This window comes from Trichechus manatus, unplaced genomic scaffold, assembly GCF_000243295.1.
Source record: "Trichechus manatus latirostris isolate Lorelei unplaced genomic scaffold, TriManLat1.0 scaffold00008, whole genome shotgun sequence".
NCBI classification, from domain to species: Eukaryota; Metazoa; Chordata; class Mammalia; order Sirenia; family Trichechidae; genus Trichechus; species Trichechus manatus.
Window position 1 is genome coordinate 5,358,208 of NW_004443944.1, and position 2,239 is coordinate 5,360,446.

General features: G+C 62.0%; 1 protein-coding gene across 1 annotated transcript in view; it reads right to left on the reverse strand.

Moving 5' to 3' along the window:
- Window positions 1–2,239, reverse strand: part of NPEPL1 (aminopeptidase like 1) — an 18,617-nt gene that overhangs the window by 12,000 nt on the left and 4,378 nt on the right. Inside the window, exons 4-5 of the mRNA XM_023741427.1 lie at window positions 1,244–1,333; window positions 807–888 (exon numbers count right to left, since the gene is read on the reverse strand). Of these exons, the coding sequence (XP_023597195.1) occupies window positions 807–888; window positions 1,244–1,333 (172 nt within the window). The remainder of the gene's footprint in view (window positions 1–806; window positions 889–1,243; window positions 1,334–2,239) is intronic.

The following is a 2,239-nucleotide window of genomic DNA, read 5'->3' on the forward strand; positions in this document are numbered from 1 at the left end:
TTACAAAAAGGACTGCAGCTTCTCTCTTGCTCACTCTCTTTCGCTCGGAGACCTTGCTCTGAGGGTGGCCGTCTCCCACACTGGGAGTAACCCCACAGAGAGACCCCCCACAGCAAGGACTAAGGTCTCCACCACCAGCCTGTGAGGACTTGCCGGCCAGCAGCCCCAAGACTGATACTTCCCGAAGCGAGCTCCTGGCCCCAGTCGAGCCTTCAGATGACCACAGCCCCAGCCTCCTGAGAGACTCTGGGCCAGAGGACTAGCCAAGCCACATCCAATTCCTGAGCCACAGAAACTGAAACAATAAACGTGCTATTTCCAGCTGCTGTGTTTTGCAACGATAGGTCCCAAACACCGTGACCCTCTTCACACCAGCCTGTAAGTACTCGAGGTAGGCGCACTGTGGTCAGCCCTGCGCCTCCAGAGCTGTGCAGGGGCGGGTGGGGGTGCGGTCTCTGAGAGCCACAGGGTCAGACGGTGCCCACAGAGGGGACTCTTGGGGCAGCAGCCACAAGGAGAGAGGCCCGGGCTGGACGTGAGCTTGCACATCAGGGTACAGAGAGGCCCTGCAGAGTTGGCCTGGGCAGCAAGGGCCGGCAGCACGTGAGGAGCTGGGAGGGACAGGGCCGGGCAGGACTAGAATCTAGCAGCTTCTGGAATCCGAGTCACAACCCCTTTCCTCTCCAAGAGATGGGCTACGCACGGACACGGATGCTTTCTTCCAGGGCACAGCAAGCTGGAGCAAGGACAGCGCGGCCACAGAGTGCCCCCAGCCCGCCACTCCCCACGGCACCCTGATCACCTACCTCCAAATCCTCTCGTCTTCAGCTCCTCATCCCGGATGATGGCTGGTGTGATCCCCAGGTCTTTCCCAACTTTCTTAATCTCCTGGACATAGTCATGGAAACGTCAACACACAAACACGTGAAGATGCCTGAGACCGAGGCCAGCACCTCGGCCCTCGTGGCTCTGCCCAAGAAGGAGGCTTACACTCCATGCCCTAGACTTTCTGCCCACAAGCCGGGGTCTCTAAGGGCCCTGAAGAGGGATCGGCCCCCCATACCCTCCGCCAGAGCTGGAGGGACCTCCCTAGAAGCAACCCCAAGCAAGATATGCAGTGTGGGCCCTGTAAGGGCCCAGCTCTCCCTCCCCCCACCAAATCCCTTCTGGCACTCCTCAGGGTCTCCTGACAGGCGTCCCAGCCTGTCCCCCCCACCCTCCCGCGGCGTGACGGGCCACAGACCTCAAGGAAAGTGTCTGTGTTCATCTCATTGCAGGGCGTGTCCACGATCCGGGCTGCCAGCCGCACACCTTCCGTGGCGTTTACTAGGCACTAGAAAGATGGGGCCACAGGTGGTTCCTGGGACCTCGTCCCCTCCTTGTCTATTGCCCCAGGAACCTAACAACACACCAGAGGCCCACGCTGCCCAGGGAGGCCAGGGAGAGAGGGGCTGGTACACGGGAACCGGACTCACAGCCGCAGCCCGCTCCCCCGCGGCCATAACCCACCAGCTCATCTACAGAAAGGAAGCTGGGATGGCTGCCCACCACCTCCAAATCACACAGGAACACTGGGCCCGCCTTCCGTCCCAAGCTGCATTTCCCACTGCCCTCCATCTCAGCTAGCTTGAAGGGAGCTGCCCTCGTGCCCGCTGAGCACAGGTGACACTGTCCCTCCTCTACAGCCATAGATCCCAGCCATCCTTCAAGGCCAGATCCTCCCCATCAAGCACAAGCCTGCCACGCCGAGCCCTGGCGCCAAGCCTTGGGTCCCCTGGGGAGGAGGTAGCCTTCTCCAGTGAGTCCCCCGTAAGCCGACAGACTCCTTGAGGGATATGGGGCCTGGCTACCATGCTGTCCTCATCCCTGGGCCCAGCCCTGCTCCGGGTGCCCAGGGCAGAGGGAAGAACACAGAAGAAAGCCCCTGCCCCGTGAAGCCGACATACCGGTCACGCTAACCAGCATCCAGAGGAGCAGAGCTAGACATGTGGGCAGCTCCGCACCTGCCGGGTTTCAGAGCCAGCAGCCAGAGGGCCAGCTCTGAGAGGGGCCTGTGCCCAAGGGCGAGTGTCATAGTGTACCCTGGAAACACCTCCCAGAGAGCCCCAAGCTTCCTTGCTGAGGCCCTGACCCAGGTCCTCGCCCCTCACCCTGCTCCGCCGCACTCCTGCTGGGTCCTCGCCCCTCACCCTGCTCCGCCGCACTCCTGCTGGGTCTGAGCCCCTCACCCTGCTCCGCC